The 26660-nt window shown below is 33.4% G+C and overlaps 1 protein-coding gene and 1 long non-coding RNA gene across 5 annotated transcripts; one reads left to right on the top strand and one right to left on the bottom strand.

The window, feature by feature from the left end:
• Window positions 1-6562: 6562 nt before the first annotated feature.
• Window positions 6563-25175, top strand: LOC131166100 (UDP-glycosyltransferase TURAN). 4 transcript variants are annotated; one of them, XM_058124388.1, is made up of 17 exons: window positions 6563-6823; window positions 7449-7585; window positions 8313-8346; window positions 11009-11064; window positions 11169-11309; window positions 14457-14605; window positions 14693-14782; window positions 14885-14951; window positions 15032-15095; window positions 15190-15301; window positions 20864-21030; window positions 21123-21233; window positions 21345-21406; window positions 21513-21565; window positions 21685-21760; window positions 24502-24630; window positions 24879-25175. In XM_058124388.1, the coding sequence occupies exons 2-17, from the start codon at window positions 7463-7465 to the stop codon at window positions 24900-24902; spliced, it is 1458 nt and encodes a 485-aa protein (XP_057980371.1). In that variant the 5' UTR covers window positions 6563-6823; window positions 7449-7462; the 3' UTR covers window positions 24903-25175. The 4 variants fall into 4 exon arrangements, with proteins under 4 accessions (XP_057980371.1, XP_057980370.1, XP_057980368.1 ...); XM_058124387.1 differs by lacking the exon at window positions 6563-6823 and adding an exon at window positions 7140-7308 and having other exon boundaries at window positions 7437-7585; window positions 11030-11064; XM_058124385.1 differs by lacking the exon at window positions 6563-6823 and adding an exon at window positions 7142-7308 and having other exon boundaries at window positions 7437-7585.
• LOC131166101 (uncharacterized) lies at window positions 12538-13615 on the bottom strand. Its single transcript, XR_009139736.1, has 2 exons — window positions 13446-13615; window positions 12538-12995 (listed from the first exon to the last, which is right to left on the bottom strand). It is a non-coding gene; the product is annotated as an uncharacterized LOC131166101 (long non-coding RNA).
• Window positions 25176-26660: the final 1485 nt, after the last annotated feature.

Raw genomic sequence — 26660 nt, forward strand, 5'->3', positions numbered from 1 at the left:
ATATAATAATATTATTGATGGTAATATACAAATAATATAGCAACATTATTCATAACGATATTCACATGATAATAATACTAATACTAATAATATATAAATAATAATATTATTAACAATAATTCATAAATAACAATACTATAGAGTCAATATAAAATATATATGTATATGTATGTATATATTAACACTGACACTAAAATAAACATATATTTGTGTGTGTTCTGTGTACAACCATATGTGCAGCGAGTGTGTATGAGGGTGTGAGTGTAAGTGTGTGCATGTGGCCGGCATGCAGAGAAGCTCATTGGAGAGGCAGAAGACTCACAGAGATGGGAGTACCACCGGAGTTGGGTACCGGTGTAGCGATGACTGGCAGGGAGTTGTGAGGATCTGCTGGGTGGAGCTTGGGTTGCTGTGATGAAGACTAGAGCAGGGGAAGCTTGGGTCTGGTATTCAGAGTTGCTGTGCGTGGCCAGAGGTCCTAGGGAGAGATTGATGATGGCCGGAGATGATGAGGGTCTCGGCTGGTGCTCACGGCGGTGTGGGCGGATCGGAGGTTGCTGCTATAGTGGTCGCCGGAGAGAGTTGTAGAGGCTGCGGGGTGGTGCTCGGGTCTGGACACGATTCTGTGAGGGAGTGACGACGGCGGTGGCTGGCTGGGTTGCTGTCCGTCGGGTGTGCTGGGGCTGTACCGCCGGGAGGCCGGAAGAGATGGGCGGCGACAACGAGTGGGGGTCAACGGCGACGGCGTCAACGGAGGGGACTGAATCCAGATGGTCGGAGCAAGGAGGGGTGTTTGGCAATGGTGCTGCGGTGTAGGCGGCTAGGAGATGGAGAGATGATGGAAGAATTAGAAACAGGGAGGCTGTGCGTGAGGTTGTGTCTCTGGGAAGAAGAAGAAGAAGAAGAACAAAATTTTTTTTGTTTTTTGGTTTCCCTGTGCGCTGTGGCTGTGCGCTTCCCCGCTCCTTTTGCTTGGCCTCTTTGTCATTATATAAAAAAAAATTTCAAAACCCTAAAACAAACTTCCTTTTTTGATTTTCTTTTTCTTTTTCTTTTTACTTTTATTCTTATGGTAATAATGAAAATGGAAATAGTAATAATAATAATTATCATAATAAGGTAATACTACTAAATAGTAAATAATAATAAATAATTATAGTAAAAAATAAAAATGGAGATACTATCAATAAAATAATAATAATAATAATAATAATAAAGTAATAATACTAATATTAAAAGTAATAAATAATAATAATGATAACATTACCAAAAAATAATAAAAATAATAATAGCCGTAATAAGATACTAATGCTAAAAATAATAATAATAATAATATATCAAAAATAATAAAATAAATGAAAAATAAAAATAATTATAGTAAAGTAAAAATAAAATAAAGATAATAAAAGTACTAGTAATAAAAAATGAAAAATAATAATAATAATGATAATAAAAATACTAGCAAAATAATAGTAAAGTACTAATAATATAGGAAAATAATAATAATAATAATAATAATAATAATAATAATAATAATAATAATATGGTAATAATAATAATAATGAAAATAATAAGAGGGGACCCCGTGTTCTATTTGGTTAGGGCAAAAATAGGGTGTCTATAGTTGGTTTGGCACTCTGAATTGTTACAGGTGAGGTAAGACAGGACATATCAAGAAATATTGTCGGGAACCATTGCCTATGGTATCTGTCCAGAATCAGAACCGAGGAAAACAACAGGTACCACTTGGAAGAGGTGCTCCACCCCGACTATACACACTTCATGCTGGGGAGGATGTCATCAGAGAAGCAGGTATTAGATTTTATTTAAGATGGCGATGATTTAATTTAATGAAGAATGATTGAATGGTTTATATGGTGATATGTATACTGACTTCTTATAGTGTTAATTAGTAAATGATTTCAAGTAATGTGAAAGGATGATGAGTTAGTAAAATTTTGAGGGCGAAATTTCTTAAGGAGGGGAGAATATAATGACCCGAAAATTAAAACTATAAAATAATTGGGAAATATAATAAATGAAATGGATTAAGGGATAATTGAGGGAAAAATGAAAGATTTTAGAGGAAGGAATAGCAGGCCTCATCGACGAATGTTCTGTCTTTGTCGACGAGTGTCCTTCTATAGATTGTTGACGAATTCCATTCCTCGTCGATGAAGGAATCCCAAGAGAGTAAATTTTCTAACTTTGAATTTCATCGACGAATGTATCTTCTTGTCGAAAAAGTCTCTTTAGTGGTTCGTCGACAAATCCACATGTCTCGTCGATGAAGCCCTGCATATAAATAAAGTTTTCTTTCATTTCAGCGAGAAAATTTGGGATTCTTCTTTCTCTCTCTCTCTCTCTCTCTCTATCTCTCCAAAAAATGGACCTTCAGCCTTCTCTCTTCAATTTTGGACTGGATTTGACTCGATTTGACGATCTGAAACCACCACGAGGTTCGTGGGATCATTCTCTGTAAGGTTGTAGGGGCTGATCGTTGGTTCAAGAGGTTTGGGAAACATCTCAAAATCAGGGTAAGTGAGTTATTTTGGGAATTTCTTAATGAGTATTGTTATTTGGAGCCTAGGAAGTATTAAATAAGTATATTTCCTAAGATTTGAGTCAGTTGAGAAAATGTGAAAATAGTAGTTTATTTGGGAATATTTAACTAAACTAGGGTTTTGATTCAGGGTCCAAGTGAATGCCATGGCTATCGGTTCGGGGATCCTGCCGGTGTAAATCAGAACTCAGGTAAGGGACAATTGTACATTAAATCATATTTTATGAAATTAAAGATAATAATTATGTTATATTTATATATATGTTTTTGTGTGGATTATTAAAATGTCAACTATGTAAACTATGTTTTCTGAGCCTAGGATCATTTATTTAGCTATGTACATATGAAAATGAACTGATGAAAGTGAAAGGTATTTTTGGGAAATTATGTAAGAAATGAAAAGTATTTTCAGTATATAAATGTTAAATGTGGGTTGGCTTATTTTATAAGAAATATGTATGAATTTTATTACTAAATTGTGTGGCATGAGTAAATGTAAGTTCTGTGCAAATATATGTTAAATGTATAAGATGCAGATTAAGTAAGTAAAGCATTAAGAATGAAATATGATATGAACCATGTTGCTCGTGTATGTTAATGCAACCATGTAAATGTAAGACAACTGAAAAGAGTCGTGTTAGCATATTTTAGAGCATTTCTATGTGGACTAATTAATGATAGTTAAAAGGAGTCGTGTTAGTATATTCTAACTCATTTCTATGTGGACTAATTGATGACGGCTAAAGACTAGCTATAGTATGAATGAATGAAATGAAAACGAAATGAAAGGACAATGAAATAACAATGGAATGAAATGTAAAATGTGAACGATGAAAATGGGAAAGAGTCACTTATAGTGAAATGTAATGCAATGTTAAAGCTATGAACATGAATAGATGTGAATGGTTGAATAATGATAGAAAGAATAATGTATTATGATATTAAAAGTATTTGTGCTTGCAGAACATGTTACGAGTGGGCGGGGCACACTCTTCGCCCGAGGGCTTGTTGAGAAAGGCGAGTGCGCTAGTAACTTTAGATGTGACAGTAGCTGCATAACGTACTAAGGCAGAGGGAACCTACCTGTATGGGTGAGTAGATTTCCCTATCTTTAGGGCCTTCGCTGGTAAATCTTTGTTGAATTGTGTGAGTACAAGATCAATTTAATACTTGATGGTTTACTGAGTAAGGTGAGTGCCCTGGTATGCTTCAGCAGCGACCCTAGGGTTTCCTAAGTATCAAAGCAGAGGGGTGCTACTTGTATGGGAGGTTAATCACCCTTATTTTTAGGTAATCTCATGAGTTAAATCTTTTGTATGTGATTGATTAGGTTCAGAGAATGATTTCAGTGTTATGATGACGTTTCGAAAATGATATTAAAATCATATTTATAAACCTCATGTTAGCCACATTATTTTTAATGTATTGTTTCTTCCCTTACTGAGATGTGTCTCACCCAAATATGACTATTTCTTTATAACATTTTTTAGGATTACAAAGAGAAAGGGTATATTTTTTATAGAACTGTTGGGTTGTATAAAGTTTAAGTTATGTTTTTATGTTTTAAGTTTGTTGAGAAATGAATGATTGTGAATATTGAAATGTTTTGGAGGTATATGAATTTGTGAATACAGGTAGATAAATGGTTAATATGTATTATATGTAAAAATAGTAAACTCTGGTATTATATATATGGAGATTATGTTTATGTTTTCCGCTGCGTATGTTTTGATTTATGGATTATCAAGATTTTATCAGGTATAGCGCACCGAACCCGGGATTAAGGGTTTAGGGTGTTACACTAACTTGTGTAAAACCAATCAAAACCTTGTCTAAACAAGCCTATTAGCTTGTATCTATAGCCCAAGAGCCAAATGAGTCATTAACTAGCAAGCCGTTGGGAGCAAATTTCAAACGGTTGGCTCAAGTATTGGCTGCTTTCTACCCGTTACAGTGTTGGGCTTGAGACTACTCGTCGACTAGTTATACACTGCCACTTGTCAACTAGTCCCACACTGTATCTCTTCGACTAATCCCCTGCTATATTCGACTAGTGTCTTGAATCAGATAATGTCATCAACATGAAAGTTGTGGGATTTTGTCTTAACTTTCCAAGGACACCAAGATCGTCCTTTTTGAATTTTTCTAGTAAAAGTTATGCCCCAAATACGAAAAAGTGTTTAGGACTCCAGACTGCACTACTTTAGTCAATGATTGCTCGTTTTTCCTTGAAAAAAATTCTTTTAATGACTTAAAATATTCTTGGAAAAAAGTATATGAAATATATTAAGTCTAATAAAGTTTAATATTTGTCCAAAAGAGTTTCCTTTTGAATATAAGATATCTTGTTAATAAAAATACATTTGAAAAACCATTTTGATATCTTATATGCTTAGTATATCCTTTAATGAAAATATACTTTACTTTCTTTGCACCCTTAGGATATAAGACTCATTTTGATAAAATCGGAACATTGTATGAAGATGTTCAAAATACCAAAATGTTTGAAAACTTGTCCCTTTAGAAAACATATTTGAGTTCAGGATTCATTTAACAAACTCTTATGTTTAACTTTGAAAATCATGAAAGTTGAGTTTATGATTTTAGTGCAATCTTATAAACTTATGTGTCCTAATATGCATGTACATTTGCTTAAATCTTTCTCAGAAATTATGTATGAAACAAAACCGCAAGAGTTACAAGATATACTACCTCAAACACACACCCATTACATAAAATACAATATTAAGCTCTCTTCCGAGTACGTGTCCATTTGATTTTTCTATTCGAATATCAACTCAGTCCGATCTTTGCCTTTTGACCAATATTTCATGTATTCGACACTTGTACCTGTACTAAGCATGATCTGCAAAGATGGAAAATATTATAAATCACATATATGTTAATATCATCAAAACATATAAAGCATGATAGTGTAGCCACCAAGGCTAACAATTTTAAATGCCCAACGACCATAAAACGGCTAGTAGCCCATTTTCTCCTATAAATACAAGTCCAAAGACTTGTTTTACGATTGATCTTAACAGTTATACATCATTCCTAAGCACACTTTATTTTTGTTCATATTTCAAGTGCTTAACTTCTCTCTTGCTCTATAATCTTTATGTTGATTCATTACTTTAAGAGAGTTGTGTGAGGTTTTGTATTGTATTAAATATTGGCTCATTCAAGGAGCAGTTGTTTTGTATTATTCTTATCCTCTTGTTGTAAAGGGATTGGTTCTCGTGTGAAGGTTCTTGGTGAATCAGATTGCAAGGGTTTTTGGTGAACTTTGCGACTCTTGGTGAGCAAAGTGTAAAGGCTTCTCCACCGATGAAGGAGGTTCTTAGTAGATTGAGGAATCCTTGAATTGGTCTCAAGGCGTGGACACAAGCTTGATGTCGAACCACGTTAAAACGACGTTATTAAGTTTTTTCTCCCTTCTCTTTTATTTATTGTCTTGTGTATGATTTATATTTTGTATATTATGATATAATTGTTTGTCATCTTACCAAGACTATGGTTTTGTAGAGCGAAATTTTTAATACGCAAAAAGAGTTAATCACCCCCCTCTAACTATACATTATATATCCATTGAGAGGCACATGTATATACTCCCAAGGTAAGATGTTTAACAATAACTAATTATAATATTGTAAAATAAAGTATTCATTGAATGATTAAAAAAAATATAATAAGGATGGAAATCACATATTATCTGCAATCTATCATAAATCTACAATCTTATATTAAAAATTGTAAATAAAGTTATATGTACATTTTATAATTTTATAATTAGTTATTAAATGTTTAATAATTATTAAATTATAATTTTAAAAATAACTAATTATAATATTGTAAAATAAATTATTTATCTGATGATTAAAAAAATATAATAAGGATAGAAATGACAGATTATCTGCAATATATCATAAATTATCTCGCCTAAATCTACAATTTAATTAAGTGAGATATGAATTCAAATATCTTTACCCAATAATTCGCTTAATTTGTTTCGAATTATTGACGATTCGAACCCAATCTGTAAGCCCACCCGTTAACAGCTCGAACCGAAGTCAATCCGCTAGACCCGTTTTCCCACTACGAACTCAGTCCGCCCAGAGCCCAACCATCGACGCAGATCGAATGGCGTCGTTCCCGACTACCGTCGAAGCATAGCTGGCTTCCGGCGCTGAAACTGAAATTTTCCGGCGAGGAGAAGAAGCTGAAATCGTTTCCAGTAGCTAGCGTCAAAATCAAGTAATTTCTCAATTTGTTTTGCCCTTTTAGTTACTATTAATCATCAAAAAATTAAAGATTTTAGGCAATCAACAATTGTTCGGAAGATGAGAAGGTTTAAAAATTATTTTCTAGGAATATTTGGATTGAACCAAACCTACGAGTGTTACATTTCAAGGAATTTGATAGTAATATGATTAACAAGTCGAATGCAACAATGTTAATCTAATTTAGATTGCATGAGTCCTATTTTGCTTAAATGGGTTAACGGGTCAGGAATGATAGACCCATTTTCACTCATTTAATTTGAATTTAAAGGAGTCCTTCATTTTAATATATGTACAATTATAGGGATGGACTCTGAATCTTTATTATATTGGAGTGTGTGGGTTTCTGGAATATGTTGTAATTGCCACTTTGCGATTGATACAAAGATAGAGAGAGACATAGGAATGATATCCATTTGAGGGTCAAAGCCGAAACCCTTATTTTTTATCAAATGGCTGGTAATTGTTGTTCTTCTTGATTGATCAGTTATCTGTTTAGAACAGTGGCATCCAAGCCCAGTCCATTGTTTCACTCTGTTTCAATGATTTACGAAATATCAACTACGAGTAAAATATTCATGATGCAGCTTTGGTACCAGATCACACGAAATTGATGCAATCAATAGGGAAAATGGAAGAGAAGATGGGGAAGAGAGGCAGGGCGGCAGTGGTGGTTCTGGGGGATCTGGGCCGCAGCCCTCGCATGCAGTACCATGCCCTTTCCCTTGCTCGTCAGGTACCTTCTGTTCCGTACCTCTCAATTCAGCTCTTTGAAAGTACTGTTCTTGCTTTCATTTGCTGATTTGCTGAAAACTATTCAATTTTTTTATTCATAAGCAAGAAAAAGTGCTCTTGAAATGCCATTCGAATATAAAAATTTCAATACAAATTTCCCCTTCCCTCACACTGTCCTCTTTTTTTTTTTATTTTTACTTGTTTAGTTTGAATAGTTGATGTGTTGATGACTTGATGTGGATTCAAATTTTGAGTTGGGAATTGTTGACAAATAAGACTTTTTAATTTTTAGTTATTTTATTTTTGCTTTTAATCTTGTATTTTTTTTAAAGTATATAAAATAAATCACTGACTTTGATCTTCAGAATTTGATGGAGCACATGCACTGGAAAATCAATACTTGGTACATCTGTCCTTCGAGAGTGATCATCTGCTTGGGTTGCTGATGTCTCAAAAATAGCCACTCTAGAACAGATGCTAAACCAGTTAAAGAAAAAGACTTACAACACTAAGCCATATTTAGTGTTCAAGTTGATTCTAAGCAATTAGAGCCAAATTGAATTGTCATTTGGCAACCCCTGCAAATATTAGTACAAGATAATGCATTTATATTGTACTGATTGATCTATACTAGATCCTAGCTATAATGGATTCCACTTAATTCCAGATCATTGTTTTTCTTGTGTATTTGGTTCAGTTATTTTTGAGCTTCACTAATGGTTTTGCAGGCGTCTCTGGAGGTAGACATTGTTGCATATGGAGGTACGTTTTCTATCTGATGTAGAATCATGTCAAATTTTATTTTTCATGGAATCAACATTAGCTCATTTATGAGGAGTTGCCTTTTGGTTTCATTTGATGGCATTTCACATTTAATATTTGAAAATTAAAATTGAAAGCAAATTTATATGTGACAAGTTATGATTTATAATATACTTAAAAAATCTAAAGTAAGAAAAAAAAATCAACTTAGAGGTTCGAGTTTAATGCTTTCATTTGACTTCTAGGAATTTAATCCACAGGGCATATTAATTTTGTGATTTATTACACGGGACCAGATATTTTTCCTGTATTATCTATATGGCTTCCTTTTGTTTTTGCAATCCAGTATTGTGGTGAGTAATGCCAATTCTTTTTATGTGGATAATTTTCACTATACTCAAACGAAATATATGCTTTAAGCCAAAAGTAAGAAAGAACCTATGAGCTTTCACCAATTCATAAAAGCCACAAAGATACATATCCTTTGAAAGCGATGTTGCATCAAGTCATGCTTGATGCAAAAGAGTTGTCTATGTTCAAGCATACACACTGGCTTTTAACATTCATCTTTGCTGGTGATATTTCATTTCATCACTGTTGTCCTTTTGTATTCGAAAATTTTGACGAGTTGGAAAATTATTTGTCAGGATTTAAAAGATGTTGACAGTAATCAATAGTTGAACTCATTTTCTTTAATTAGTTTTGGCGAGTGGAATTTTACATTCCGTATGTTCTCCACTATTGTCCCCTCCATTTTTTTTTTAATTAAAAGAAAGAAAAAAGAGAAATCTTGTTCAGCACATTCCAAGAAGAAAAAAAATCAAAATATATTGACAAAATGATGCTGGATGGGGGGAAACTGGATGTTGGATGGATCAATCTGACCTTCTTTAGGTTTCAATCTTGAAGAATAGGGCCAATGGTTTATTGGGTCCTAAGACTAATAAATTTAGGTTTAATTTATTAGTTATGTTTGTCCTTATGTGGAAGTTTGTTTTGAAATTTGTATATCTTAAAGGTTTTTATTTAATTAGTAAGTTTTTTTTTAAATAATTTTCTTAGTTCTAGTTTTCCCAATTAATTGTGTGATGCTTTAACTTTAATCAAGTTGATTATATGGAGTCAAATTTGGAGTATTTGTATTTCCCTCAAATCTCTTTTTCAATATCTGTGTTTCCCCCAAATCCTCCTCTTCTTTCTTTCATTCTTTCCTCTATTTAACATTTTCACATTTTTTTTCTTCCTCTCTTTTTCTCTTTCTTCTTATTCTTCCTCTCTCTAGCCTTTCCACATTGCAAGAAGCCTGTCAATTGAGGGAAAAAAAATCATGAAAATGGCATTGAGTTGGTATTCTATTGTGTGCATCATTTGGTCATTAATTTGGGACATGAAAAATATACAAATCTAGAACATTTATAGGTTTGGTTCTTTTTTCATCATCAAATAATACAATTAAATTCAAGAAACCTATACACCTCAATTTGGGGTCATGAATCTTATTCAATCATTTTGCTATAGTGAGGGGATTTATATTCAGTTAAATGGCCATCTTGACTTCTTATGCCGCCTCAACGCCTCTTCTGTTCTGACAATTCATTTAACTTGAACCAAATTAGCCATTTCTGTTGCACATGACCAAACTATTTTAGCTAATCGTTGTTGTGTCCTCACTTTATGTGTCCTCTTGTTTCTCTTGTCTGCTTTTGTTTCTAATTCCATTTTAGTCAATTATTGATCTTATTAAAACATGATTAATATTTTGGAACATGAAAGATTCTGAAAAGTATGTGATTATCTGGGTTATGTTTATTTGATTTTAGTCAATTATTGATCGTGTTAAAACATGATTGAGATTTTGGAACCTGGAAGATTCTGAAAAGTATGTGATTATCTGGATTATGTTTATTTGATTTTCAATGAATTTGTTGCTGAACTCTATGGATGTGTTATGTGATATATATAGAATGGATTTTTTGAGATGTGTCATATGTGCGCGTGTGTATATATATAATGTTTGTATATATATTGGCAATAATATATGACATTAAGTCTTTAATCTGGGTGATTAACGCAATATGCTCATATGCACAAGTGTAGAAGGCATGCCAAATTTTTAGTAACTTGGAGACTACCACTAGGTGAGTTTCACTTCCAACAATGGATCTTCTATGCATATAGTGACCATTATAGGATGTTGTTCAGCATAAAATTTATAATATTTTTCTGCATATATTTGCAAGCTACGCACGAGCTTGCTAATTGGATAGATTATATACTTTAAATCATTTTTAATTTTCTCTGTGCGTGCGTTTTTTTTTTAAAATTTTTAGGAAGTTTCTTTTGTTTGATTGAATGTTAAATCAAAATATTTGTATTTTGTATTTTGCATTTTTTTAATTTTTTATTAAGTTTTGTTACTTATTTCAAAGGATGAGAGCCTTGGCCCATTGGTAGGGGTTCTACGCAACCAAACCTCAAGGCCACAGGTTCAAGTCATGAAAACAACCTCTATCTAAATGTGGAGGTAAAACTCCATACATCATTCCCCTCCCTAGACCCCCTAATGCTGTGTGCAACCATTGTGCATTGGGTGTTCTTTCTTTCTTTCCTGGAAACAGTTATTTGCAACATTACAAATTATGCTAACTCATATTTCCCTTAGGTACTGATCCCCACGTTGCAGTTTTAGAGCAGCAATCTATTCATATTCACAAAATGGTACTAGTTATAAATGATTCTTGTGAGATGGACTGTGTCTAGATGTTATCATATTCTTTTTTTAGTCTTCTTTCTATTTACTTTTTTTTTTTAAAATTTTGCAGACGCAATGGCCAACAATCCCACAATCTCTACCAAAGATACTTCATCCCTTCATGCTTTTGCTCAAGCCCTTGGTCCAGTTTTTTGTGCTTTTTTGGTTTCTCTGTGTCAAAATTCCATCACCTGATGTTTTCATAGTGCAGGTGAGCTTGCCTTTTATAATTTGGAGTAGCCAAGTGTTGTACATCTAATTTTGTGTAGTTCAGTGGCCTTAAAATATTCTTTGCCTTTTTTTCCTCTAAAATTATCTATTACCTATGTGCCTTATAATTTTCTTGTTCAAGAGCTTATTTGTTTTGTATCATGAAAAGATGAAAATAGATTGTAGAATCTAGCTTTGGTATAACATTGTCATATTTTAGATTGCACTTTGTTTTTGTGCATTGGTTGTGTAAGTAAAAAATTACAGATTGGTTCATATGAAAAGTCAGAGTTGTTTCTTTCATGGATTAAAGTATAATTTACCGTTTGAATGACCCCAAATCAAGAAATTCCCCATGTTTTTGACTGATCACTGCATAAGCTCAAGTTTAAATTTGTTCTGTACAACTTGAGTTACGGAGCTTTCGGTATCTACATCGGGGCTGGTGCCTGGCTGTTGTTCACAGGGCATGGGTATCTCAAGATATCCCTTTATCTCTTTTATTGTAGGTGCAAAGAAAGCCTGATCATTGGTGTTGTGAGCTTGATATACAAGTGAAACTGTCAAGGATTTTTTACGTCATAATAATTACTTGCATTTTATGCTAGGTAAGAACTTGGGTTTTAGACACATTGTTGGAGATTACCCTTGCAAGGGCATATTAGATGATCACAATGTTAAGAACTCTCAAAATATTTTGGATTAGATTGTTAGTTAATGCTTGAGATCAATGTTCTGAAAAATAAGCGAGGATTTTTTGTGCGTAGATGAGGCCTTTCCTGTAACGCCCCGGTATGTCTATGTACCTGATATACTTCTCAACAAATATATACGCAGCGGAAAACATAAACATCCATCAAACTATTATCAAAGTTCTAACTGCCTGATAGATACATACAACTATTCCAACATCCATATACAATATTGTATTATACTTGACGCATCCTTGAGTCTTACAAAATTTTACAAGTTTTGAAAACCTATAACATAACCTACAAAATCGAGCTTGTGGAGACGCTCACTCAAAAACAGATCGCTACCCTACCCCAGTCCCTGCTAATCTCAACCTCAATAAGGACCTAAAAAGACAGTTTGTATGATAGGGTGAGACACCTCTCAGTAAGGGACGATTAAGCTAATAACAATGTGTGGCCAACATGCTTTAAGTGTTTAACAAAAACATAAACATATACAATCATCGTTTCCGTAATTGTAAAATACGTAACCCATTTTCATCATATGAACAACCCCATAGTATATAACAACAATTACATAAATGTACAGATATGCAAGATAGGACACACCTTCAAACTCTATACCATGTATAAATCCCGACAATCAGGGTTGACCGCCCCTACTGTCTCAATACAACCTGGGTACACGATCAAGAGGCAAACTCACACTAAGACCGCCCCTACTGTCTCAATACAGCCTGGGTACATATAGATCAAAACCATGGTGCCCTCACTGGCAATGGATCCTTGCCTACACTATTAGTCCTCAGGGTTCCTAAAGCATATCGTACAATTTAAGCAATTTAAACACTCTTTTGAAATCATTTCACAAAACACATCATTATGTGAAATCCGGCCCGTAGCTGTCAAATAAACTTCCTGCATTCTCACAACAGTTCCAGTATATTACAACATCAACACCCGCCACACAATTTTCTACATTCAAAAACAACCTGAAAGTAAATATAAACAGTTAATATCACAGTACGGGTTTTAAACAACGAAAACAACATTTTCAACCGTGGAAAAGGTCCGGAATGACAAGTACCATATTCTAAAAATATAACATTTGAATTTGACCGGTTGGTTTTGAAAATAAAGTCAGTTTACCGAACCGAGGCCCGGAAACCCTAGAACCGCCATAACTCGATATCTAAAAGTTATTTCAACATTTCAATCGATTCATATTGTATAAATCACTGTGTTAACATAACCCCCTTACTTGCATATGAATCGGAGTCCGAAACGACCCAGAACTCAAGCCCTAACTTTCCGAACTCCGAACCTAAATGGTTCAAAACAACGGCACGAAAACCCCAAAACCTAATACTCGAAGAACAACACTTTAGTATAATCTCGTATACTACAGATCTATCGGACCAAAAGCAAAAACTGACCCTTACCTCGATTTTCAAGAAAAACTCTGAAATCTTTGAAACGAAATTATGATTCATTGAACCTATAGAGATTCCTTCCCTGATCCACGTAGCAACGTCAGATCGTCGATTCCGGCAACACATGGCCTGGAAATCTTAGAGAGGGAGAGAGAATGAGAGTTTATAAAGACAAACCTAACTTAGCCTTTAAGTAATCAAAATAAATATCTCCTCCAAGATATTTATATATAAAATATCTCAAAATATCTCCTTTCAAAATATCTTCTCTAAAATATCTCCTCCAAAATATCTCTTTATTGATTTATTTATTTATATATATATATATATATTGATTGGGTTACTACATTTCCGCTGTTTTGATATTGACCACAATGGCATTTCTCTAACTGGGTTTTTAAAAGAAAGATTTAAAACTGCTAAAAATGGTCGACGATACAATGACTAAAAAATTTTCCGAGTTATAATGTCTGGTTTTTAGGTTGATGACTATATTTTTTATGGAACTGTTGAAGTAACAAATCCACAACCGTTAAAGATTAATTTAAGGATAGAAAAGTGCATTATTGCTCTATGGTGGAGTATTTTATTCTGTATCTTTTAGGTATGGTGAAGGAGAAAGTACTCGTCTATCATATTCTAATATACATATATTTTCCAAGCGATGATATATATACATATATATATATACACATTGAGGTTCTAGCAGAGGGTAACAGAAAGATATTTCACTGCCCACTTTTCTTTTGCTATTTTGATTGAAGAGATCGCATGCTAATTTTCATTGCCATATTTACGCTGTTAGTAAGTATCTGTACTGAAATCTCCATCAGAATATAGTTTATCTCTGAAATATCATCATGCTTAGGTTAAGCTACTTACCTATAAGAATATGAGCAAAGAATTGGACTTGGTGTACTTTGTTGGTTCATAAAAATACTTCTTTCTTGGTGGCTGATGTGCATTGCATGTGCTTGATATTGTATCTTGGTCTTACTGATGTGGTTGCTGTTGCTGTAGAATCCACCTTCTGTTCCAACCTTGGTGGCTGTAAAATGGGCAAGTTGGTTAAGACGTTCTGCATTTATTGTTGATTGGCATAATTTTGGACATACTTTGTTGGCGTTATCTCTGGGAAGAAGTAGTCGATTTGTGGCGGTGTACCACTGGTAGCAATTTGACCTCACTTTTATTTTGTTTGGGAGGACCTGTGTTTGGCCTTATGCCTGATACATGAGTTACTTGTGCCTATGTAGGCTCGAGAAGCATTATGGGAAGATGGCAAATGGTTCCCTATGTGTAACAAGGGCAATGCGACATGAATTGGCTCAAAATTGGGGAATTAAGTAAGAGGGTCAGCTCAGACTTAACAAATTACTCAAATTCTTTTTAAATTTATTAATAACTGTCTGAGTTGTGAGTTCCGACTTTTTGTTCCCAAATTTTAGGGCTACTGTTCTTTATGACCAGCCTCCTGAATTCTTCCATCCTGCTTCACTTGAGGAGAAGCATGAGGTGAACAGAATGTTTCATTGTTAAATTCTTGTTGAGAATATTTTGAATTGGAAATTAAATGTTAATGTGGTCTTTTGTAGTTATTTTGTAGATTAGGTAAAAATCTTAATCAGGCTCATGGTGTTCGAGATTGTGTAAGCAATGGTAATGTGGATGATAAAATATATCCACAGTTGTAATTTCAGCTGATTTTTGGGGAATATCAGTACAGTTTTGGACAAGTCACATATTCTTGCAGGAACTATGGGCATGCATAGCTGTGATCTAGAGACTTTATTTACCACCCAGGTTGGCAGTGACATTTTTTTGAAACCAAACAGGCCCGCACTTATTGTTAGCAGTACAAGCTGGTGAGTTCTTACTTCTTGAACTTGCCTTGAATGTAAACATTGAAGATAAATATTCTATACCATGATCTTAGTTTGGGTTTGTTATTGTGGTTCTTGTTTTCAGGACTTGTTCACTAGTGATCATCTTCCTCTTCCCTCCTCCCCCACCCAACCAAAAAAAGGGGTTTTTTTTGTTATGCCTGTTACCAGTTGTAGATCTGTGCATTGAACACAAATTTAGATATTAGCACTGGGATCATACTGAATCCGTTTTCTGCCTCATTAAAAAAATTATTCTTGGATTCCTTGTACTTTTCACATTAAAAAGATTTGGCATCACCTTGGATGTCTTCACTTTCGCTTTAAAGTAATTGGCACTGATGTAGATGTCTTTGGTTTCTTCAGTGTGATTGTCACCCTGACTTCAAAATTCTCACAAATGAATAAAACATTTGTTGGACTTCAACTTAAAGCAAGTACTAGCATATGAAGTAATGCAAAATAATAATAATAATAATAATAATAATAATAAACTTGACTACATTCATTTGAAATTCCCAAATGTTTTCCTTAAAAAGTCTAGAAAGTTTTGACCTCTTTGGGGAATATATGAAACCTCAAGCTGCGTTTGGGAGCATGGATTTGGATTTGGGTGAATTTGGAAAAAATTTAATACAATTTTGTATTACATTTTTGTTCAAATCCACACAAATTCAAATCCTCTCCCAAACATAGGGTAAGAGTAATTTTGGGATTAAATATTTTCATATATCAGCATGTCTTCACCAATACTCATGTCAGTGAATATTTAAGTGTGTTTAAAGTCACATAAAAAGAAATGTTGGACAGATCTTAAAAACTTTAGATTCAAGGTTTTTTTTTTTTTTTTTTTTTTTTCAATTGCCAATTTTGCATATCAAATTGCATGTGTATTGGTATCAACATTAAATTTCAATTCACCTGATGGATCTTTTGAGTCATCCAATGTGTGCTTCTAGAAAGCTTTTAAGCTTAACTAGCACCAGGTAATGCCTTTTCTCCCTATGCTTAGATCATATATGGACTAAGTTTAATTTCTTTTTCTAGGTCTATTAAGTATTATTGAAATTATGGATGACAAAACTATATCATTTTATCACTACTGAATATACTTAATTAGATTTATCCATCATGCGATATTTTGTATTGAATATTTTCTTTCGGAACTTCTGTTCAGATATCGGATAATTTGTGTGCTTTAAACCATTCCATTTATTTTGCATTAATGATCTACTAAATCATCCAACACATTATTTAAAGAAAACTTTTATTTTTCATTGACTGGGGTTAGTGTTAGTTGTCTCTAAAATTTTACACAATTCTCTTGACATGTAGTCTTTGAACAAAATTAGATTTTTTAAGGTTTGTCCTTGTAAGTCAATAGGTCCTGCTTTAGGTTTCCAAGTGTTTTCAAAATGTTTCTATTTTCAAGTTCACAGAAACAGTATGCAGGAATGAAACTCAATATCTAATATTATCTATGTCATTTTAGGTTTGCCGCAACATTAGACTTGTTATTGAGAGAATCTTCTATGAGAGTTAAAAATTTTTCTGTAGATCTTCTGATTGCATATTTGGATCCTTGTCAAGCTTACATGGTCTCATGACAGAATCATGAGTTTATTATTGCCCTGACTTAGTTTATACAAGTTCAAAATACTAATAAAATCAGATAAGAATTTAAGAAAGGGTCATTGCAATGACAAATAGTGGCATACATAGTTCTAGACTTCTAGGAAGTAGAGAACAATTAAAAAAAGGAGTTGAGCATTCTTCAAATAAATGGTAAACATTCTCTCTATTTAAAACTTCTGTTTAATAGGCTTGCAAATTTTTTGTCAACATATATACTTTGCTAAAGTATAAATTCTTCTGTAGGTGCTCATGTGCATATATGGTATTTTGCATTTTGCCCACCTCAAAACTTCCCAAGATTCAGTTTCCTTGTCCCATCCCCAAAAATGATCCTGCCTTTGAAATCTCCTGCTTCAGCTTCTTAAATTAACTAAATTGCATCCATTTGTTTTGTGGTTCCAACTTCCAGCTAACCTTGTTAATGGTTAAAAGGGCACTCGAATATATAATTGTTAATCTTTATGTTAGTTTAAAAATGTTAGAAAGCCAACTGATAAATAAAATGGAAAATCTGAAATGGAAGTGTTTGAATAAAATGAGAAGGATTTCTTTGGTTGGAATAAAATCCTCTGAACTGTAAAACAATGTTTGTGATCTTCCTCTCTAGATGCTGTGGTTGATTTGCAATATACAAAGTGGGTTTGTGGTTTGGAATCCATTTACAAGTGAAATGGGAACTCAATGTCGCATGCGGAGGTTGAGAATCCATATATGAGCGAAATGGAAACTCTATGCCACAAGCTAAGGGAATGTTTGGTATTACTATGTTTTTTTTTGTTTTCCCTTTTCTTCTCAGTGAAAAAGCCACTCCCGATGCATTTTGTTTTGCAATTAACATCGAAACTTCAATTAGATTTCCCATCCTCCCATTGGAGGGGCAGATCGTGCATAAATGTGAAAGATATGGAGGGAGAGAGAGAGAGGTGTAGGGTCTTAATGTTGAGAAAGAATGATCTAGAGAGAGGGATTTGGGTTTTAATTTTTAGCTGTTAGTTAAATTTTTTTATTTGTATTTTGTTTTCAAATATAAAGTTTATTTATTTATTTTTGTTTTTATTTTCATTTATCTTCACAACATGTGTGTTACCAAACAGGTTTTAGATTTTTGTTTTCAATTTTTAAGAAAACTACTAAATAAATTGCACGTTGTAGTTTTAGCTTTTATTTTCAGTTCTTGTTTTTTAATCTTCAGTTTTCATTTTCAAAATTTTGACCTGATACCAAACGGTCCCAAAGTGTTTTCCTCACTCATAATTGGAAAAGGATAGAATTGCATGGGAAAGTATGTTCATCCAAACTCCTGATTTCTCCTCTTAAAGCCACATGGATGGCTGGTTTGAAAAATTTGAACCATGGGTGACACATGGAAGTTGCACGATGTACCTTAATGCAGTTTGGGCATGCACATATGGGCAGCTGAGGAAAAAAAAATAGTCACCCCTTCTACTATTGTTCTTGTAGAATCTTAAAAATTAGTTAATGAGCACAGTAGCATATAATACTGTAAAAATAATCTTAATTTGTTTTTCTTTGGTTGGCAATAGTTAAAAAAACTTTTGTTGTAAATTTGTAATGAAAAAAATTGTCCATTGTAACAGCTATGTTTATATATACTTGCACAAACTGCCTTCTTCTGCCTCTAGTTTTTTGCGGACAGCATGAAGAATATGTTTGGACCTTTTGGTTAAATAGAAGAATTATATTAATGACAGCAGCATCCCAGTGATCAACTGCTTGAGGCACTCATGCTGGAGGTCTCAGGTTCAAATCCCAGGAGGGGTGGGAAGGGTTAGGATGGGAGATGGGCTACCTCCTGTTGTGTAGCCTAGGTGTAGTTTGAGCCTCAAACCTATGTGTGTCTGTGTTTATGTGTATATATATTAATGAGAGATGAAAGAGAGATGGGAGGGGGATATGAGATCTCCCAAAACACACAAGGTGAGGAAAACGGAAAATTAAGAAAATAACATCAACTCAGCAAAATTCTCTAATCATGCTAAAAATTAGTGAAAAACACCATTCTTTAAGACTTAAGAAGCGTGAACTCACAAAGAGGCAAGAAAAATGACTGTTTCATTTGATCTTTAAGTAGCGCATGCAGTTCTCTCCAACTCTTGGGCCCCTTATTTTCTACTAAAACTCCTTATAGTAGGAAGCAAGAAACTCTCCATTTATTTGGGTACCCTCAATTATTCCAAAATGACCAAACAGCCTATTCCAAATGCACCAAATTACGAAATTTAGACAAGAGATTCGAGTTTCACTACTATGAAAGCAGGTAATACATGCATCAAGAGACATAGCCTTGTTGGGCCTCCTTCCTTGCAACCATGGTTTTAAATCGCGGTAGCGGGTAGCGTAACGTAACGGTAACTGGTGTAACGGGAAGCAGGAGTAGCGGATGTTACATAACGGGAAGCGGGTGTGACGGCCGTGAATTTTTTTTAAGCACGCACAACCTTGTGCATATTAGCGTACTTGCATGTTTTAAGCTTTTGACCATTCTTAGAAAGGGTTTTAGTGTATTTTGGACCCTTTAGTTCGAGTAACTAAGTTATTTGGTAAGGGCAACAAGTTTACATTTGTTTTAAACCATCATTGATAGAAAATTACGTGTGTGCGCGTATTTATACTTCTCATTGTTCTTATCTGTGATAAATTCTTATGTGTGCTAAATGAATTAATAAAATAAAATACATTATACACTCCATTAATCTATTAAACACATAAGACATACGAATAATATAAATATAAAATAGCTAGAAAAGAAAGAAGGTTGAAGTTGAAAAATAAAGAACATAAATATCACATTACTAATATTATTAAAAAAAAAAAATCCTTAACAAGTTAATATTTTAAAATTGTTAATTAATGCATCTATTGTGAGTATTTAAAGAAAAAGTAAATTTTGTATCATTGTCATCCTCATTATAATCTTTTCCACCTCTTGCCACTTGGTATATTGATAATGATATATGAAAGAGAGAGAAAAAATGAGAAGAAAAAGTAAAAAATAAAATATTTTTTGGTGTAACAGTCCTGTAGCGGTTACGTAACGGCCGTAGCGGCCTTTACGTAACGGTCGCGGTCCGTAACGGCCGCTACGGCCGTGATTTTTCTTCCCACCGATTTCGCGGTGTGTAACGGTATCGGTAACCCAAAAAACCTTTACGTAACGGCGTTACGTAACGGTCGCGGCCTTTATTTAAAACCATGCTTGCAACTGGTTCTTGGCATCGACTTCATCAAAGGATGGTTAACCAAACAAAAGCCCTGGACTTGGAATGTTATCTTTTTGAAATGAGCAGGACTAGACGAGTTAAATCTGAGTGAAAGGTTCTATTAGAAAAAATCTGAGTGAAGGGATTTGCAAGAATAAACACTACAGATGTCCACGGTACGAAGTCTCATCCCCATAGAAGAAGGCTAAAAGGGATCAAGAAAGGGTATTGATTGTAAAGACAATGGTTTAGGTGCTTAAAGTTAGTTAACACATGGATCTGCTCTTGCAATGACATTGAATTGAATAGATATATTAAAGTGGAATTTTGGAAATATTCATTGCTTAAATCTAAGTTGTTGCTAGTTTGCTACAATCAATGCTTTAGTCATTTATTTCAGATTATTTATGTTGGCCCAGAAAATGCTTTGACTGGATGTTTTTATAAAAAACATATTTATGACTTTTAACTCAAACAACAGAATATGCCCCTTCTGGTTCTATCTTCTGTTGTAAGCATTATTTTTTCCTTATTTAGTTTAATAAGGATATGACTTGATGCATATAGGTTTAACGTAGAAACAGGTGTCTAGAAAGGGTATTATCAATGTTTCTTTTTTTAAGTGTTTGTTTTTTCGGTTACTTTCGGAGTGCATTGGTTCATGTTTGATGATGGTGCGTCTACTCAGGACTCAAGATGAAGATTTTGGCATCCTCCTGGAAGCAGCAGTTATGTATGATAGACGTGTTGCTGCTATTTTAAATGAAGATGATTCAATTTCAGAAGATGCTGTTTGGAATGAAATATGTGATGGGAAGCAATTCCCATACCCAAGGTTGTTATTCATAATTACAGGTAATGATTTAGCTTCTTCTGGTGCAAGACATGCTTCCACTCTTGAGAAAATATTGCATCTTTTGACTTGAAATCTGCTACATACATTAAAGGTAAAGGGCCTGAAAAAGAAAAATACGAAGGAAAAATTAGGAGACTGCACCTAAAACGTGTGGCATTTCGTACCATGTGGCTCTCTGCTGAGGATTACCCATTGCTGCTTGGTAGGCCATTAATTTTCAATCGCTTAGACATTTATTTTCTCTTATAACGATTTAATGTCCATATTTTCACTAAAAAAGGAAAAGAATTGATATCCATATCTTGTGTTATAGGATCAGCAGACCTAGGTGTTTGCCTGCACACTTCCTCATCTGGGCTGGACCTTCCAATGAAGGTATGTCATTGTTAGAACGACAGAGTAAAGCCATCCATGCATGAAATTCTAAGTTATTAGCCACTCTCAGTGCACAAAAACTGATCATTTGTTGTACTGGTCTTAGGTTGTGGATATGTTTGGTTGTGGGTTGCCTGTGTGCGCAGTTTCCTACTCTTGGTAAGCCATTGCGGTATATATATTAGTATGCTGCTTGTGATATATGCTTAAGTGGTGCTATTTATTTTCAAGCAATTTGTCCTCTCTACTAGCGACATAATTGGTTTGACTTTCTACAGCATCAAGGAACTTGTGAAGGTTGACAAAAACGGCCTCCTCTTTTCATCATCATCTGAACTAGCTGACGAACTCTTGGTGAGTTTGTTTACTTTACTGGACTTAGTTATTGTCATGATGTATATAAAATAATCTAGATTTATGCAATCCACCAATCCAGATAAGCTTATCTGTGATCGCTTGCCTAAAATTATCAAATATTGACAATAGAAAATTTTTCTTGTGGTCCTGCATATGTCTGAATGTTTGACTTCTGTGCAAACAACACACATCTATGCATGTAATGATGTTACTATTGAAATGTTTTTTTCATATTGTGAGTTTCTATAGTTAATATGTGTATGTGTGTGTATGTATTTAAAAATAATAATAATAATTCATGATCTTGCATGTAGATAAACCATGTTTTTGGAACAATAATTTCTTTGTGCCTTTTCTGTATTTGTTCTATAATTAGAATTTTTTTTTTAAAAAAAAATCATTTTAATTCCAATGTTTTGATCAAGTAATTGTACTCTATGGAATTTATACATCATACTTATGTATACAGATAAAGAACTATAGCTGCAATCTGGGTATAGCTGTTGAGATGGATCTTATATTTAGCATCTATGAGTTGAGTATATGGTGAAAAAAATTAACAAATATTGTCTAGTGGGTTAAAAAATATGTTATTAGTTATTAAGGCGAACTCTTACAAAAAATACACATAGGATTCTGCAGATCGTACCTATAATACCAAATGGGAGGAGAGGGATCAAACTGATAGCTCATAATGTCTTATCAACTGAGTTTAAAAGGAGACAGTGACCCTTGTAGTCAGGAGATTGCTAAACTACTTCAAATGTGTAAGTACTTCCAGAAACCTGTCGTTGTACTATTAAAACCTGGAAAAATGAGTTGGTTTCAGACACCTCTATCTCCCTCAACTCCATATCCAAAATAGAAATTGTTGTACTTGCTCATTGTCATGGTTTTAATTTATAACCAATCCAAAACCTAGATTTTTGCCAGCCACATTGGTTTTGTCTGGAAAAGTTTATGGCCATCCAACTTTAGGAGGATGTCTTAGGTTGAGTAAAATGATGGAAGGGGTTCATATTGTCAACCCCACATGGTGAGACCTAAAAGACTTCTGGTGTTTGTTTTTTTGGCTACATTGTTGTTGATACCAAGGTCTTAAATATCGATTTCGATTCAAATTTCGAAGCTCCAAATGTACGGAAATTTTGATTTCAATGTCAATTTCAATTTCGATTTGAAAAAATAACGGAAATTTGTGGTAAAGCATGGAATTCTTTGTGAAACTTCAGAAATGGTTAACAAGCATAATAATATAAGTTTTAGGACTAATATATTACAAATTAACTACATCTATGTTTTGTATGAGGTGGATAGCTGTAAAATAGTATGTGTATCAAACATATTTGTAAGATAATGTACATTAAATATATTTATTTAATACAAATGAAATTCATAAATCATTTAAATATTATTTATTATACAAATAATTATAGTTTAGACATGAATGGTTAAATAAACTGTTACTGTAAGTTTATTTTTTCATATTATTTCAAAAGCACTTGGAATAATCTTTTGTTTCGATAAAATAAATAAAATAAATTAAGATAGAAATTTCACTTTACACCTAAATTTCTCATTTGAATTATAACGAAATTTCATCGTATGGTTAAAATTTCGACAAGTTTCGCTAAAATTTTTAGATTTCGATAAATTTCGGATGATTTGTTGAGATTTCGATGGAAATTATGCAAGATGGAAATCGACTGCCATTTTGATTTCGAGGGTGATAGAAATCGGAAATTTCAATGGAAATTTCGACAATTTCATGGAAATTTAAGACCGTGGTTGATACTACTGTTGTAATGGTGTTTTTTTTAGCTGGGTAGTTTTGACCTCTACTTTTTAAAATATCCCCGTCAGCAGATTTTTGCTTCTAACTGCCCAAATATTTTGTTGTCAAACATGGTGAGCGGTGGGCCTACTTCTGTACATTTCACTTTGATTATGTTCCACCACTTTCAACCTCACCCTCCTTGTGCATGATCTATTGGAGTGGGAAAAAGTCAATTATGGATATCCATTTCTGATTTATATGTATTGCTCTCTTGTACAGGTTATTAAGAAAAGGATACTGGTCACCTAATTGGAGGCTTAGATCTGAACACATTACAGTAATCTCTTTTTTTTTTTGGCCACTAAACTCTAGCATGGATCAGATCACTTGTTGAAATTGTAGGCCCTCCCGACCTTTCATGCGACTTTAGCTCCTGTCGTTTTTGAGCATTTCCTCCTTGTAGCACATTCATTTGATCAAGTAACTATTCCTTACATATGTGGTCATTTGCTCTGATGATTGAAGCATCTGTGCAACTATCATTTATGTTTTCCTTGTTGCTCCCTTCAACTTTTCTGGCTTCAGCTTTTGTTAAGTTTTCTTATATAATAAATACATCCACATCCATCTTTTCATGGTATAATGCATTGTTGGCCTCGTGGCTTCCTTAAGATTTTCACTTTTAATCTTGTATAATGTCTAAAGACTCAATAGGTTGCCAATCACCGTTCCTTGCATATACGCATAGAACCATATCAAGGGCTGTGACATATCATCTGAAGCATTTTTTTGAGGGGTAGGGCATGGGGCTGTTTAGTCTTTAAAACTATTGATGGAAGCTGTCTAATTAAGTAATTGTTTGCTTAGTGTATTGTGGACACGTCATTTATACTCCCCTGTTGTATTTCTGTTCTGGCTTGGGAAGAGTTTTATGTTTTCAAAAATTGGTGAACATTTGCAGATGCTATTGAAGGGTTTTCCAGATGAATGTGATGCTCTTAAGGTGTTGAGAAATGGTGCCTTGAAAATGGGGTCTTCTGCAAGGTGGGCGTCCGAGTGGGAAGAGCATGCCAAACCATTAATATCAGAGGCAAGCTAGTCTTGATATTTTTAATTGCAGGTGTCATTTATATTTTGTGTTTTTGATAGATAAAGTCTCCTTCTATTTAATTTATGCATGACTCGCCATTGCATTTATGTCACACGCAAGTTGCTCTGCCCTATAAAATAATCTTGCCTGTTCCAATCTGTATGTTATCTGTTATTCTCCTGCGCACGCCTTCCCCTTCCCTCCTCCCACTCATAATCTTAACAAAAGGTGAACTTGTCAAATCCCAGGTTCTTTCTCAAAACTTCAGTTGACAGTACTCTTCTCCAGCGGCTTCCGATGATGGCGGCTACCTAAGGTCTATCTTAACAAACTGAATGAGGTCACACGGCAGTCCCGGTCAAGTCTCAAAATACGATGATTTAGAGCAGGTGATGGACTACAGTTATATAATAAATCAAGTAACATTATATCCCCGTGCCAGTTGAAATGTTGTTGTGTTTTTAGAATTTTACAAAATAAAAAGAACTACATTATGTCTTGTTTGTAATGGAGAATCCTGAAATGGGAATTTGAAACTTGAGATATGGAGGGTTTGACAGGGCATTTGATGTGATTTGAGTGGAAGGGGCAGTGATTTCAACATGAAATCGCTATCAGAATAGCAGAGCTGCTCTGTTTTAACCTTGAATTTCTGTCCAAATAGAAAACCTTTGTCGATGGCTTCGACAAGGGCGCTGAGAAATCTTGGAGGGACACCATGGGTTTTGTTTGACTACTTGATGAAGATGATATCATTGCAACGCGGTTCACAAATAGTTGGAAATTATTTAAGTTTTGCTTTTCAGATTGTTAAATTAGTGGGCAGGACTAATGGTTACATTTACTATTCATTTGATACTTAGTATGATTTTTGTTCTTCAAAAATAGCCCTTTGGCGTATATGTCAATAAATGAGTGTAGTAGTAAATTGTGTTCATATTTAAAATTAAAAGTCTGAAATGAAAATAACAGAGAAGATCAATGAGCTCAGGAAAAATAAGGGCTTGTGAGCCCTTCATCTTGTGTTGTAAGACAGTTTTTGAAATGATGGATGGATTTTGAAATTTGGAGATTTGAAAAGAATATTATTTTAAATTATATCTTGTTTTAGTGGGACACTCGAAATTCTTGTTCTTAAATCTACGGTAAATTTTATTTTCTAGAAATTAAGTCAATTTTGTGTAATTTTTAAAAAATATTAATGTCGTATTTGATTTTGAATATCAGTTCTTATTTTTCATATTAATTTTTAAAAAATTATAAAAAAAAATAGTTAATTAAATATTTTTATAACATTTGTATGAAGTAAATGAACACCAATAAATAGTTTGGGTGTTGTATATTTGTGAAAACAGTTTTATTTTTTATTTTTAAAAAATTATCAAAATGTTATATTATTTTTTATTTTTTAAAAAAATTTATATTAAAAAAAGTTGAAAAACATCTTTTCATTATTTTTAAAATTTTAAAATTTTACTTTATATATGGAAGCATGGAGTTCGATCTTCAACTTTAATTTAAATGGATTATGAATAAAATTTCTTTTAAATTTAAAAAAATTTAAATTCAAATCTCAAAATTCATAATTTTAGATATTATTGAATATAAAAAATAAAAAAAATTTATGTCCATTTTAAAATTAAAAAAGTTAAAAAAAATTATTTTACTTATTTAAATAAACTCTTTATTTTTTATTTTTTTAAAATGAATTTTAAAAAATTTAAAAATAAGATAAAGCTTTTATAAGTCTTTGAAAAATTAAAAATTAGGAACGAAAAAGGTTTTGAAAACTATATGGGTTGCAAAACCAAAGCAAAAAATTATATCTTTTTAAGGAGGAGATCCTCTATTAGATAGTTTTATTTTTTAAAAAAGATTTTAAAATACTTCTTCTATTGTTCATCTTTTCTACCGAATAAAAGGATGCAATAATGAAAAATAATATAATTATTTTTTTAACTAAAAAAAAATAAAAAGTCTAGCAGTTTTGTCGCCCATGGCTGATTTAATAGACATCTAATGAAATAACA

The sequence above is a fragment of the Malania oleifera genome, chromosome 10 (assembly GCF_029873635.1).
Source record: "Malania oleifera isolate guangnan ecotype guangnan chromosome 10, ASM2987363v1, whole genome shotgun sequence".
Classification (NCBI taxonomy): Eukaryota; Viridiplantae; Streptophyta; class Magnoliopsida; order Santalales; family Ximeniaceae; genus Malania; species Malania oleifera.